The following is a 13,948-nucleotide window of genomic DNA, read 5'->3' as shown; positions in this document are numbered from 1 at the left end:
GAGGGCAATGTCTCACCCCCTCTGATCCCAGTGCCTTCCCACCGTGTCCCGATACTAATCCGGTCTTTTGAGCAGGTGAGCCGGACACCGACAGGGAGGCAGCGCAGTTTTTCTTTAAACATGCAGTTCGGGTCCAGATGACATATTCAGGGACCAGATCTGCTATTTTAGTCAGAGATCTGAGCGGGGGAGCAGCGATGGCTTTCCCATCAAACCAGACCTGTCAGGAGGTGGCTCGTGGACCAGAAGAAGCCCAGGCAGGTATGTTATAAAATGTTATTTCAGGTGTCCAGGTGGGCTAGGACGAGCAGGAGTGCCTCCTACGGGCCCCTCAAGGGAGCCTTGGGCCTCCCTTGCCGCAGGCTTCCCGCTCAACTCCTTCCAGTTGCATCAAGAGTCTCCCGTTCCCCCCAACACTATTTACCTGACTACCGCAAGTCCCTGTCTGCGGCCTCCTGAGTACCTGCTCTTGCCGTCAGTCAGGAAGTGGATATGGCCAGGTTTGGGCGGGAGTTGGAGAAAATGAATGGAAATGATCGGCCGGGCCTCCACCTCCCTGGGTTCACCGCCCACTTTGAGGCTCATATGCGTCGTACCCGCCCCCCACTTTAAAATCGGGCCCGGGCTTTGGATGAGGGCAGGATCTGGCTTTACTGTGATGCCTCTCACAGTCAAATAGCCTTCTGCTATTTTATGCATTAATCAAGAACGCTACCAAATGGGAGAAAAATGAAATGGCACAGTAAGTGCATCGTGCTCTGGTCAGACTACACCTTGAGTACCGTCCAGTTTTGGGCGTTAAGAATCAAGGGAAACATTAAGGACCTTGAGGTGGTCCAGGGAAGAACCACAAGTCTGATGGCCCGCATCAGGAGGTTGAGCGATGAGACAAGAGCAGAGTAGCCTTGAAAGAAGGTGAGTGGAGATCTTTATTGGAGTATATATCACCTGTACATGGAATTACATGGAAATTACAGCACAGGAACAGGCCATTCGGCCCAACTGGTCTGTGTCGGTGTCAGGCAAAGGGGCACGGGCTCAAACTGATGAAAAGCGAACTGACATCTGGAAGAGTTTCTTCACTCAAAGAGTAATGAGTGCTTCGGGAGTACATGAGGAGGGACGCACTGGAGCGAGGTGCGACCTACACAAGGCCCCTATGGGGAAAGGCCACCCACCTTGTATTGTATTTTACACCATGAATCATAAGGAATATACTGTGTTTCAATTGTAACATTGTGATCGCAATGTGTATGATCAGTAATGTATTGGTTTGAAATTGTGATATTTACATTGATCTGTGTGTATCTTTAAATTCTATGAAATGAAGTATATGTTGAAATAAAAAAAAATTCTAGCTAGGGTACTGGAGCAGAAACCTTAATGTCAGTCAAGAGCCGGATGAATGCTCAGGGAGGGGAAACAGATGAGCCGAAATGAGCTAAGTGGCCTTTTCATATCAGTATTTATCTTGGGATCAAGTAACATTTACCACATGTGTTCAAAGTATCTTGATGTATAACTTCGTTTCTAGCAGATATATAAACACTCTATTGACTCGACCCATGTTTACATAAAGTCTCAAATGCAGTGCAACACGTGCAAACACTTCAATATGCTGCAGACTCATTGCCTGGTCACGCAAGTATGTAAGATTTCCAGTGGTTGAATCAATACCAACATGAAATCAGATATTAAAACCTGTTTTATGAGGATGATGAGTTCACTGCTGCGTAATCCTGATGGGTCTTGTGCACATGGGTGAACACATAATTGGAAATATGTGAAGTCTACTTGCAGATTGCAGGTGCCATAATTGAAATGTTTTTCAAAAATTCATTCTCGGGATGTGGGCGTTGCTGGCAAGGCCGGCATTTATAGCCCATTCCTAGTTAACCAGTGGTTTGATAAAAGGAGAAACGTATAAAGGCCGGCTGATGCCGTACTACGTGGGGGTGAAACGGCCGGAAAAAATCTGTGTTTAGCCAAGTTTTTTTTTTGCCAGTACCCATCCCAATGTTGATTCAAACAGAATCCTACTGAATAACTGAAGTTATTTTATGTTGAACTAATTAAAGGAACAAGATCAGCATATGCATCTATTCCACTTTAACACTGATTAAGGAAAGGTAAAACTCTATTACAAGTCATTCATTATTGAATAATCCTGTCCTATGGAGATGAGACCTATTTTTGGTAAATGTTACCTATTTTTCGGAGATCAGATGAGGTGTCAAATTGATGTCCTGCTGCCATGAGAAACACAGCGACATTAATCCCCGAGTGTAGCGTGGGCTCGTGCTCAAAGGCCATCCCATACCTATAGAGAGAGAATAGCAAAGTTGTACACAGTTGCAGTTCTGTTCTGTTACTGATGTGTCATTGCTCTGTGTTACTGAGGGTTGTGTCATTGCTCTGTGTTACTGAGGGTTGGGTCAGTGCTCTGTGTTACTGAGGGTTGTGTCAGTGCTCTGTGTTACTGAGGGTTGTGTCAGTGCTCTGTGTTACTGAGGGTTGTGTCAGTGCTCTGTGTTACTGAGGGTTGTGTCAGTGCTCTGTGTTACTGAGGGTTGGGTCAGTGCTCTGTGTTACTGAGGGTTGTGTCAGTGCTCTGTGTTACTGAGGGTTGTGTCAGTGCTCTGTGTTACTGAGGGTTGTGTCAGTGCTCTGTGTTACTGAGGGTTGTGTCAGTGCTCTGTGTTACTGAGGGTTGTGTCAATACTCTGTGTTACTGAGGGTTGTGTCAGTGCTCTGTGTTACTGAGGGTTGTGTCAATACTCTGTGTTACTGAGGGTTGTGTCAGTGCTCTGTGTTACTGAGGGTTGTGTCATTGCTCTGTGTTACTGAGGGTTGTGTCAGTGCTCTGTGTTACTGAGGGTTGTGTCAGTGCTCTGTGTTACTGAGGGTTGTGTCAATACTCTGTGTTACTGAGGGTTGTGTCATTGCTCTGTGTTACTGAGGGTTGTGTCAGCGCTCTGTGTTACTGAGGGTTGTGTCAGTGCTCTGTGTTACTGAGGGTTGTGATTAGTCAGGGATGGGAAGATCATGTTTGTATGAAGGGGCAGGTGTTCTATTGTCCACGACGTTTGGCAGGCGCTGGGTGCATGAAGCCCACAGGAGGTGTCAATTTCTGTACTTCAAGTGGCATCAAGATCCTCTCTCATGTCTTTGAAACTGACTTGAATAACAAGTATGCGCTGAGAGTCCTCTCAGGCTGTGAAGAAGCTCTTGGTCAGTTCTTTAGTTCACTCAGTTCAACTATATTTCCAGGCAGCTACACTGAAACAAAACTCAGTGAACGCAGAGGAATGAGCTAAAGTTAAAAAGCTGGTCATTTTGAAGGACTTTGAGAATTTAAGAAATTCTACTACTTTGTTAGAGACAAGAGTTTAAAATATCAGAGAGTTTTAAGTGCTATACTGCTATTTGGTCGTCTTTTGTTTCTGTATAATTTTATGTCCTGCAATAAATTTAAATGAACAGCAATCTTAACCTGAGTTATATATTGTGTCAGAGACACACTGGGCAACCAGTACTATATCTGATAGAGCCCAGTAGGAAAAGGGTAGATTGATAACCCTGAGACACACTACATCCCATTCACTACACACACAAATTTGAGTTTCAGATCGTAGGAGGTGCAGGCCTGTCTATGGTTTTTGCAATAAGCACAAGCAAAGGGCGTTGCAGGATGGTGCAAATCAGAACGGCGCCCTGTACGCTGAGGATTATCGATGAGTATCCGTGTCTGTATTGCTGCAATGCATTAATGCTTACTGGTAGAATTTTTGACTCGATATTGACAAGTGCTGTTTGATTGCCACAAGCTAAATGATCAACGAATCAGATTTATAGGAACAAGCCACAAACGATTTGGAGAACACATGTCATACCAAGTTCTTTCATCTTCAACAGCCTCCATTATTTACCAATCACTTCTCTCTCCAATTTCCCTTCCACTGCACCAAGGAACTCTCTCTAAAATTCTAATCCGCCGCCCACACAAAAAGGAACTAACTCCAGCTTTCTAAATTTACTAGTTGGCAGTGATTCTCTTGTGGAATCCTTTGGCACCCTACAGTTCACTGTTTGCATAAATGCTTGGCATATAATTGTGTATAGCAGAATGAAGCTAATGGTAAGTACACCATGTACTACAGCCCACTGCAGTCACTGGTCTACCTTGCCCTACTCAGGGAGACTTGTTTGTGATTCACTGAAGTTGCTCTGTAATGTAATCCTTCCTTGGCACTGGGATCCTCCTGTGTAATAATTTCTTACTGCTGATTCAATGTGAATTGGAAAAATCTGAAAGAAAATCGTCCAGTTGAGTGAAAGACCACTCACAGCCCTCCCAATGGGTCAGCTTGTCACTTTTTTTTCATATTACAAGGCACATATTCAGAATGAAATCACAGGACTGTTACACGTTTTGGAGTTCAGACCTATAGTTCACTCAAAGAAAAAAATAACATCCAATTACATTTATTCAAGGACGTATTAAGGTGGCACCCAATGACTCAGTGAGTTTGTCCATTGAGTGGCTAAGCCTTACAGACCATGAGTGTCCGATTCGGAGCTTGGTGCATGCTGTGTTAAATGATCAAGGTGGGGTAGTATAGGGGGCTCGAACTGGCCTCAGCGATCATGTTCCCTATTTAGTGACTCCTGCAGAAAACTGCCTATGTGCAGATGTTGGGTGCGGAGGGGATGGGGTGAGGAGGGGGCTGGATGAGGAGGGAGCTGGATGTGGAGGGGGCTGGGTGCAGAGGGGGCTGGGATCAGATATGATGAGCCCTACGGTTATTGCCGACTATACTCACCTGTGAATATATTTCTGAATATTTCACTCAACTGGACGATTTGCTTTCAGATTTTTCCAATTCATATTTAATCGACAGTGAGAAAATCAGCAAGAGGAAATATATTACGCAGAATGTTAATATTGACTCCTTTGTTGAGATATTGGGGGCAGGACAAGTGAATCAGAAGCAAAGATAGGGACCAATACATTTCACATTTCCGTACATAACGACTATGACCACATTTCAAACGTACTTCATTGGCTGTAAAGCACTTTGGGAGGTCCTGAGGTCATGAAAGGCACTAGTTTTTTTTCCCTCTTCTTTAACAGGTTCAGGGATGGAGAAGAGTGGAGAACATTGATAAGAAAGGAGGGGATAAGTAGATATTGTGTTGCAGATCCGGCAGTTACTGACATTTTCATTGATTTGCAAATCAAATACTGCAATTCGTATTACCCAGAATTCTTACAGAACAAAGGGCAAGAAACATTTTAACATTAGTCAGTCCTCCAAGAGAAAAAATACCCTTTCTGGGTAACATTCAGTGTTCAAGACACATGGACTTGGACTGGTTTTTGAGATTATGTTGGCTAAAGAGGCTATCCACTACAAATAGAAAGAGAGAGATGGAGAGATATATAGGTAGAGAGTGAGAGCAAGACATACACACACAGATGGATAATGTGACTGAGAAGGAAATATGGATTGTGCCAGAGGGGCAGGGAGAGAAGAGATTGTGACAGGGACAGAGGAGAGTATGAGAAAGTTAAAGATTTGCAGCCAATTGAGTGTTTCCATGTTGATATCTTGGAGAGAGGGTTCTTTGGGTGACGGATGACGTACTGGTGTCACAGACGGCTGGAATGTTGACTGCTGGGTCGATACCAGAACCCCGCACAAGTTGGTAGTGGACTCCTCCAAACTCTCCCACATGTTATGGTAGCTCTCAGGCAGGCAGTCCAATATGCTCAGCAATTGCTGATGCGCAGAAAGCATCTTTTAAAGGATACCTAGGGTCTACAGCACAGAAACAGGCCATTCGGCCCAACTGGTCCATGCCGGCATTTATGCTCCACACGAGCCTCCCCATAGTCCTCATCATCTATCAGGGGGAGACAGAGATGAAAGGTTGGGCCCCTCAGGTCTACACCTCTGCCCTGTTCAGCAGAGCTAGTACCTGAGCCTATTCATTCATGAGCAGTTTCTTCGGCTGCCCTTCCCATCTGTCGCTGTTCACTCGTGCTCAGTGAATCATCCAGTGCTGACCCCTCTAACTCACTATCTATACCACCCCGGGTGCTGCTTTCTGTGCTGGTGTTTGGAAGGGGCAGATGGTGCATCTTTGGCAGAGTTCTCCCCCCTCATTATGTTATGTGGAGAGACTAGAGGAGCTGGGATTGTTTTCCGTAGAGCAGTGAATGATAGGAGGAGATTTAATTGAGGTGTTCAAAACCATGAAGAGTAAATAAGGAGAAACTGTTTCCACTGGCAGTAGGGTCGGTAACCAGAGGACACAGATTTAAGATAATTGACAATAGAACCAGAGGAGAACCTTTTTTTTAATGCAGCGAGTTGATACGATTGGGAATGCACAGCCTGAAAGGGTGGTGAAAGAAGCTTTAATAGTAACTTTCATAAGGGAATTGGATATATAATTGAAGACCAATTTACAGGGCTGTGGGGAAAGAGTAGGTGCAGTGGGACTAATAACTAAGGATAAATCTTTCAAAGAGCCGGCCCAGGTATGATGGGCTGAATGGCCTCCTTCTGTGCTGTATGATTCTATGATTCATTATGTGTGGCTACAGGGCTTAGGTAAGGGCAGAAGGACAATGGTAAACAGTAGCAGGTTAGTGGTAGTGCAATGCAGCACCAAGGGCCAGAATTTGCTGTCAAAACTTCGAGGATATAACGTATAGGGTGGATAAAGGGGAACCAGTGGACATAGTGTATTTAGACTTCCAGAAGGCATTCGACAAGGTGCCACATAAAAGATTATTACTTAAGATAAAAAATCACGGGATTGGGGGTAATATTCTGGCATGGGTGGAGGATTGGTTATCAAACAGGAAGCAGAGAGTTGGGATAAATGGTTCATTTTCGGACTGGCAACCAGTAACCAGTGGTGTTCCACAGGGGTCGGTGCTGGGTCCCCAACTCTTTACAATCTATATTAACGATTTGGAGGAGGGGACCGAGTGCAACATATCAAAATTTGCAGATGATACAAAGATGGGAGGGAAAGTAGAGAGTGAGGAGGACATAAAAAACCTGCAAGGGGATATAGACAGGCTGGGTGAGTGGGCGGAGATTTGGCAGATGCAATATAATATTGCAAAATGTGAGGTTATGCACTTTGGCAGGAAAAATCAGAGAGCAAGTTATTTTCTTAATGGCGAGAGACTGGAAAGTACTGCAGTACAAAGGGATCTGGGGGTCCTAGTGCAAGAAAATCAAAAAGTTGGTATGCAGGTGCAGCAGGTGATCAAGAAAGCCAACGGAATGTTGGCTTTTATTGCTAGGGGGATAGAATATAAAAACAAGGAGGTATTGCTGCAGTTATATAAGGTATTGGTGAGACCGCACCTGGAATACTGCATACAGTTTTGGTCTCCATACTTAAGAAAAGACATACTTGCTCTCGAGGCAGTACAAAGAAGGTTCACTCGGTTAATCCCGGGGATGAGGGGGCGGACATATGAGGAGAGGTTGAGTAGATTGGGACTCTACTCATTGGAGTTCAGAAGAATGAGAGGCGATCTTATTGAAACATATAAGATTGTGAAGGGTCTTGATCGGGTGGATGCAGTAAGGATGTTCCCAAAGATGGGTGAAACTAGAACTAGGGGGCATAATCTTAGAATAAGGGGCTGCTCTTTCAAAACTGAGATGAGGAGAAACTTCTTCACTCAGAGGGTGGTAAGTCTGTGGAATTTGCTGCCCCAGGAAGCTGTGGAAGCTACATCATTAGATAAATTTAAAACAGAAATAGACAGTTTCCTAGAAGTAAAGGGAATTAGGGGTTATGGGGAGCGGGCAGGAAATTGGACATGAAGCTGAGTTCGGATCGGTCAATGCCCTGTGGGTGGCGGAGAGGGCCCAGGGGCTATGTGGCCGGGTCCTGCTCCGACTTCTTGTGTTCTTTAGATTTGTGGTTGGGATCAGATCAGCCATGATCTTATTGAATGGCGGAGCAGGCTCGAGGGGCCGATTGGCCTACTCCTGCTCCAATTTCTTATGTTCTTATGTTCTTAAAACAACAGTGAGGCTGATGGCACTCGCCAATATTCATGCGCAAATGGTGCAGCAACTTCAGGCGAGGGGAAGATGGGTGGTTAAACTCAAACTGACAAAAGTTGCTGGACAAGAGGTGCAGTTCCACCGTTAGCTTCGTAAAAACACCATCCCGCTGTCTGACTCACCACTGACATGCATTGAATGTCATGAAGTTGCTCTATTTGTGCAGTAGATAAAAACTAAACCTGCCAGATATTTAGGGCTAGTAATAAATAGTCTAACGACGTGTTAATTATTGCCAAACAACCTCTCTGGCACCGAAAATTAACTATTACAAGTGTGGAGTCTCATTCCTTCAGGTTTTGGATTTTTCGGGGCGATTTTAAAAATGTCAAATTTTAAATGCTAACTTATCTTACTTTTCCTTTCTGTCTCTTTTTTTCTCGCTGTCTCTTTCCCTCTCTTTATTTCTCTTTCTGTACCTGATTTGACATTGAATTCAATCCTTTTAATTCACCCTTCTCAGTCCTTTCGCTGTTTATTTCCCAATCCTTAGATCTGATTAGTTAAGGAGATACCCAGTTGCTTGCCCTGTTCACTCAGGTCCAAGATACCCTGTTTCCCTCGCTGTGACATTATCAGCTCGCACTTACATACGAACCTACGAATTAAGAGCAGGAGTAGGCCATACGGCCCCTCGAGCCTGCTCTGCCATTTGATAAGATCATGGCTGATCTGATTGTGACTTCAACCCAACTTTCCCATCTACCTATTAGTAACCTTTGACTCTATTGTTAAAGAGGAATCTATGTAACTCAGCCTTAAAAATATTCAAGGACCCTGCCTCCACTACTCTCTGGGGGAGGGAGTTCCACAGACTCACGACCCTCTGAGAGAAAAAATTTCTCCTCATCTCCATCTTAAATGGGAGACCCTTTATTTTTAAACTGTGGCCCCTAGTTCTAGTCTCTCCTACAAGGGGAAACATCCTCTCAGCATCTACCCCTTCTAGTCCCCTCAGGATCTTATATGTTTCAATATGTCTCATTCTTCTAAACTCCATTGTATACAGGCCCAACTTGTCCAGCCTTTCTTCATACGATAACCCCCTCATCCCAGGAATCAATTGAGTGAACCTTCTCTGAACTGCCTCCAAAGCAATTATGTCATTTCTTAAATAAGGAGACCAAAACTGCACACAGTATTCTAGATGTGGTCTCACCAATGCCCTGTACAACTGCAGCAAAACATCTCTACTTTTATATTCCATTCCCCTTGCAATAAATGACAACATTCCATTTGCCTTCCTAATCACTTGCTGTACCTGCATACTAACTTTTTGTGATTCATGTACGAGGACACCCAGATCCCTCTGTACCTCAGAGTTCTGCGATCTCTCTCCATTTATATAATATACTGCTTTTCTATTCCTTCTGCCAAAGTAGACAAGTTCACATTTTCCCACATTATACTCCATCTGCCAAATTTTTGCCCATGTACTTAACCTATCCATATCCCTTTGCAGACCCCTTATGTCCTCTTCACAACTCACTTTCCTATTTGCCTTTGTGTCATCAGTAAATTTAGCAACCATACATTCAGTCCCTTCATCCAAGTCATTGATATAGATTATAAATAGTTGAGGCCCAAGCACTGATCCCTGTGGCACTCCACTCGTTACATCTTGCCAACCTGAGAATGACCCATTTATGCCTACTCTCTGTTTCCTGTTAGCTAACCAATCCTTTATCCATGCTAATATGTTACCCCCTACACCATGAGCTCTTATTTTATGCAGTAGCCTTTGATGTGGCACCTTGTCAAAAGCTTTCTAGAAATCCAAGTACACCACATCCACAGGATCCCCTTTATCCATGTTGCTTGTTACTTCCTCAAAAAACTCTAATAAATTAGCCAAACACGATTTCCATTTCACAAAGCCATGTTGACTCTGCTTGATTGCATTGAGATTTTCTAAGTGCCCTGCTATAACTTCCTTAATAATAGATTCTAGCATTTTCCCTGCGACAGATGTTAAGCTAACTGGCCTGTTGTTTCCTGATTTCTGTCTCCTTCCTTTCTTGAATAGAGGAGTTACATTCGCTATTTTCCAATCTGATTGGACCCTTCCAGAATCTAGGGAATTAATACCAATGCATCTACTATCTCTGCAGCCACTTCTTTTAAGACCCTAGGATGAAGTCCGTCAGGACCTGGGGACTTGGCAGCTTTTAGATCTAATAATTTTTTCAGAACCTTTCCCTGGTGATTGTAAATGTTTTAAGTTCCTCCCTCCCTTTCACCTCTTGATTCACAATTATTTCTGGCATGTTATTTGTATCCTCTACAGTGAAGACAGATGCAAAATATCTGTTCAATTCATCCGCCATTTCCTTATTCTCCATTATTAATTCCTCAGACTCACTCTCTAGAGGACCAACACTCACTTTACTGACTCTTTTCCTTTTTAAATACCTGTAGAAACTCTTACTATCTGTTTTTATATTTCTAGCTAGCTTTCTCTCGAACTCTAATTTCTCCCTCCTTATTATTCTTTTAGTCATTCTTTGCTGTTTTTTATATTCTGTCCAATCTTCTGACCTGCCACTAATCTTCGCGGAATTGTATGCTTTTTCTTTCAATTTGATACTATCTTTAACTTCCTTAGTTAGCCACGGATGGTACGTCCTTCCCCTAGAGTCTTTCTTTCTCACTGGAATGTATCTTTGCTGAGTGAAATATCTCATTAAATGTCTGCCACTGCATCTCTACTGACCCATCTCTTAACCTAATTTCCCAGTTCACTTTTGCCAGCTCTGTCTTCATGCCTCATAATTGCCCTTATTTAAGTTAAAACACTAGTCTTAGACTTTCTCTTCTCTCCCTCAAACTGAATGTGAAATTCAATCATATTGTGATCACTGCTACCTAGAGGCTCCTTTACAATGAGGTCATTAATTAATCCTGTCTCATTTTACATTACCAGATCTAGAATAGCCTGCTGTAGTTGGCTCTAGAATGTGCTGCTCTAAGAAACTGTCCCGAAAGCACTCTATGAACTCATCTTCTAGGCTACCTTTGCCAATCAGATTCTTCCAATCTATATGTAAATTAAAATCACCCATGAATATCGCTGTTCCTTTCTCACAAGCCCTCATTATTTCTTCCTGTATACCTTGTCCTACAGTATGGTTACCGTTAGGGGGCCTATAAACTACTCCCACAAGTGACTTCTTGCCTTTACTATTTCTTATCTCTATCTAAGCTGATTCTACATCTTGGTGTTTAGAACTAAGGTCATTTCTCTATTATACTCATGTCATCCTTATTAACAGAGCTACCCCTCCAACTTTTCCGAGCTTCCTGTCCTTCCAAAATGTCAAGTACCCTTGAATATTCAGGTTCCAGCCTTTGTCACCTTGCAGCCATGTCTCTGTAATGGCTATCAGATCATATATATTTATTTCTATTTGAGCTGTCAATTCATCCATTTTGTTACGAATGCTACGCGCATTCAGATACAAAGCCTTTAGTGTTGTCTTTTTACTATTTTTGCAACCTCTAGCCTTATCTGCTGGCGCACTCTTAAGTTTGCATGCTCTGTCCCTTCCTACCACTCTCTGATTATCATTTCCCTTATTGCTACCTTGCTCTCTTGCCTTGTCTTCTTTCTTTAATTTATCACATCTTCCCTTACTTGATCCCTCGTTCCCACTATTTAGTTTAAAGCCCTCTCTACCGCCCTAGTTATATGATTCGCCAGAACAATGGCCCCAGCACAGTTCAGATGAAGACCGACCCAATGGTACAGCTCCCACTTTCCCCAGTACTTTCAACAACTTTTTCAGAAAAAGTGTTTTGAGCTGAAGGGTGCAGGGAAAAATCTAACTAATGGCAGACGCCCTGCTACAGCAAAATCTGGCCCCATGTTGTGCATGTGTGTATGTGAGAGAGAGAGAGAGAGAGAAAGGGAGAGAGAGAATTGAAAAGAGAAAAATGATAATGCACAAATACCCTGCTGTCCTCAGCCTCCAGCATCTACTAAAACTGATCGGGCCTCCCACTGACGTCAATGGGTGAGCAGAGCCCACCCTATCCGCGTCAGAGACGGAAGCTGAACCGTACCTGTTAATGGGTGATTTGAAGCAAGAATGAGCTTCTTGCGTCTGTGCTCAAGATGGCCATTTCTTCATTCTGAATCATTTCCCAGGAGAGCCTCACCATCGAGCTACATCAAAGGGTCAGCTTCAATACAACATTTCATCTGGTCCCAATGTGTTTCACAAATTCAAGTTCTGCGTCACTCAAGAGAAAATAACTGACGGAAGCTTTTCCATTCTTGCATAATTCTGTAAACAGCCATTAGCTTTTTTTTAAAAAAAGGCCTTTTTGGGTTTAGAAAGTAGCAACATTGTTTTGCATGTTTCCACTATGTGGATTTTAAATAATCTGGGTTGGTCATTTTGAGAATACAGGACTCTAACAGGAATCAGACTCAGCCTGGCTATATGGCAGTATTTAGAACTCACCAACCAGATTGGATTGATATTTAGTACAGATTCTTCAGTGATTAGAGTTACAGACTAACAGCAAGAAAAGTAAACATGCAACTACCCCAAATTCTGACCAAATCTAGCCCTTGTACAACTATGATGCTTCACTTCGTAGTTAAGGTGCTAGCCGTGACGCAGTGGGTCGCACTCTCGCCTACTGAGTCAGAAGGTCGTGGGTTCAGGTCCCACTCCAAGAGAGTTGAGCACAAAATCTAGGCTAACACTCTAGTGCTGCACTGTCGGAGGTGCTGTTTTTTGGATGAGACGTTAAAACCGAGGCCCCTTCTGCCCTCTCAGGTTCAGTAAAAGATCCCATGGCACTATTTCGAAGAAGAGCAGGGGAGTTCTCCCTGGTGTCCTGGCCAATATCACTTTAAAAAAAAAACAGATTTTCTGGTCATTATCACATAACTGTTTGTGGGACCTTGCTGTGTGCAAATTGCCTGCCAAGTTTCCTACATTACAACAGTGACTACACTTCAGAAGTACCTAATTGACTGTGAAGCGTTTTGAGATGTCCTGTGGTTGTGAAAGATGCTATATAAATGCAAGTTCTTTCTTCCCATTGTGAAGGATTCCAATGGACCAAACCCCTTCCCATTTGTTTCCAATATATACAATTTAATGGACCAAAATCATTTCCATTCATTCCCAACTTATCTCATTCCAGTAGATCACAACTGTTTCCTATTCACTACTAACCATTTTTTCCCAATGTTCAGTTCCATAACATCTGCTTCATCCAGGGGCAACAAGGACAGATCTTTCATGATACTGACCCTGATGTTGGGGATAGACAAAGACTCAGACAAATGGCACTGGGGAGCATAACACGCAACTTAAAGATTTCCCCTCTCAAGCATGCTGCAGCAAACCTTGTTCAGAAAGGGTGGTCAGCTCTGTATCTGAATTTGAGAATGGGGTGGGGGGGGGGGGGAGAATCAGTGAGGAAGGTGCCATGGGAGTTAAACCTGAAGGCAACAAGTGGGTTTCTGGCGGTGGGAGTTGGGGGGAGGTGAGGTAACAGCAGCTGGGCAGCGTGGCGGAAATGGAAGTCAGCAGTTTGGAGATGGGTAGGATATGGGGTTTGAAGCACAGCTGAGGATCAAACAACAACTTGCATTAATACAGTACCTTTAACATAGTAAAATGTCCCAAGGCACTTCACCGGAGCATAATCGGATAAAAATTGATACCGGGCCACTGAAGGTGATATTAGGTGACCAAAAGCTTGATCAAAGAGGTAGGTTTTAAGGAGCGTCTTAAAGGAGGAGAGAGAGGTAGAGAGGCAGAGAGGTTTAAGGAGGGAATTCCAGAGCTTAGGGCCTAGATGGCTGAAAGCATGGCCGCCAA

The 13,948-nt window shown here is 43.6% G+C and overlaps 1 protein-coding gene across 3 annotated transcripts in view; it reads right to left on the bottom strand.

The window, feature by feature from the left end:
- The window catches only part of si:ch211-1i11.3 (mitogen-activated protein kinase kinase kinase 5), a 185,793-nt gene that overhangs the window by 80,981 nt on the left and 90,864 nt on the right, over positions 1–13,948 (bottom strand). For all 3 annotated transcript variants that reach the window (XR_010967279.1, XM_068006407.1, XM_068006406.1), the window contains exon 8: positions 2,208–2,320. Coding sequence is in view for 2 of the 3 variants with exons in the window: in XM_068006407.1 (XP_067862508.1) it covers positions 2,208–2,320 (113 nt within the window). In the remaining variant the exon portion in view is untranslated. The remainder of the gene's footprint in view (positions 1–2,207; positions 2,321–13,948) is intronic.

This window comes from Heptranchias perlo, chromosome 26, assembly GCF_035084215.1.
Source record: "Heptranchias perlo isolate sHepPer1 chromosome 26, sHepPer1.hap1, whole genome shotgun sequence".
In the NCBI taxonomy this organism is placed as follows: domain Eukaryota; kingdom Metazoa; phylum Chordata; class Chondrichthyes; order Hexanchiformes; family Hexanchidae; genus Heptranchias; species Heptranchias perlo.
Note: the sequence above shows the minus strand (reverse complement) of the source record. Positions and strands in the feature narration are given on the sequence as shown.